The sequence below is a fragment of the Plasmodium fragile genome, assembly GCF_000956335.1.
Source record: "Plasmodium fragile strain nilgiri unplaced genomic scaffold supercont1.234, whole genome shotgun sequence".
Classification (NCBI taxonomy): domain Eukaryota; phylum Apicomplexa; class Aconoidasida; order Haemosporida; family Plasmodiidae; genus Plasmodium; species Plasmodium fragile.
In genome coordinates, this window is record NW_012192814.1 from 1 (window position 1) to 1,345 (window position 1,345).

Genomic DNA, 1,345 nt, shown 5'->3' on the forward strand with positions numbered 1-1,345 from the left:
CAAAATGACGTCCCCCACCGGAGGAAGAAGTCACTACCGCGGGGCGCGAAAAAAACCACTTACATCGCTTAGCAAAACAGGAGGATCTCTTCCATTTGAAGAAGGCCAAGTGCATTTTACGTATCCCTGCGCACAACTTTTTTTTTGCCGCAAAATGACCCCAAAAAAAAAAAGCCAAAGGGAATTTTCCCCACTGCACGATTTATTGAACGAAATAAAAAAAAAGGAATGGAAGAAAAAAAAAAAAAAAAGGATATAAAATATTTTAACGATTAACAACAAAAATAAAAAACACCAACTTGGAAACTATTTAGAGGAAACCTCATTTTTACGAATAACTTTTTTATAACCTTACCTACCCAGTCATAAAAAAGTACTTCAATCATCTTCTTAATACTCCCGCCTCAAAAGTAAGCATTTGCTCACGTCCTCGAAAAATGAAATGAGATACATATTATGAAATGCTTGTCATCGCGCGAGATGAAAGATATGTACCTGCTGGGCGAGAGACTCAATTTAGTGGTCAAACCATCAACTCGCCTGATATACTTCGCGCTACATGTCGCTGTATGCTTGCCTCGTGTGATCTAACATGTTAATTCGCTTTCCCCCCTTTTGCGGCCCCTTCTTTTTTTGTTGCAGTGCCCCCTAAGGAGAGAAAAACAAAGGAGCAAATCGCGGCTGCGGCAGCAGCATCGGGAAGAAGCAAGAAAAAGGTAATGGCTCCGCCTGCTCAGTGACCCATGCGTGGGGACGCAACATATGAGGCGCGAGTACACGTACGCGTCGTTACTAACATTCGCGCAAATCAATTCTACGTGGAAATTACCCCCGTCCACGTGCTGCTCGAACAAAATGTTTATCATCACTTCTTTTCACTTTTTACCTGCTCTGCAGAAATGGGGAAAGGGAAAGAACAAGGAAAAGCTGAACCATGCCGTGTTCATTGACAAAGCCCTTCAGTCCAAGATATTAGAAAGTAAAAACATGAAGGTCATTACCCCCTCCACCATCTCCGAGAAATATAAAGTGAATTTAAGTGTGGCAAGATCGGTGATAAAATATTTAGCGGAGCAAAATTTAATCAAGGAGGTTTGTATGCAGAGTCATACGCAAAAGTTATACACAAAGGTTGCTTAGGAAAAAAAAGAGGAGAAGGAGGCTACTCCAACACAGAGGGGGGTAGTGTCGCCTAACACGTGCTTGGCTGCCTATTACTTGTGTGTGTGTATGTATGTGCGCTTACGCTCATGCGTTGCGTTTTATACCCTACGCAGAGAGAGTGAATAGGTGTGGTGCCCTTCACAAAACGGTACAGCTTTTTTTTTTTTTTTTTTTTTTTTTT

At 41.8% G+C, this 1,345-nt stretch overlaps 1 protein-coding gene across 1 annotated transcript; it reads left to right on the forward strand.

Moving 5' to 3' along the window:
• Nucleotides 1-480: 480 nt before the first annotated feature.
• On the forward strand, nt 481-1,140 carry AK88_05681 (uncharacterized protein; the record flags this gene model as incomplete). Its single annotated transcript, XM_012483283.1, has 3 exons — nt 481-522; nt 654-716; nt 898-1,140. 3 exons carry the CDS (start codon nt 481-483, stop codon nt 1,138-1,140), a joined length of 348 nt encoding a protein of 115 aa, XP_012338706.1.
• Nucleotides 1,141-1,345: the final 205 nt, after the last annotated feature.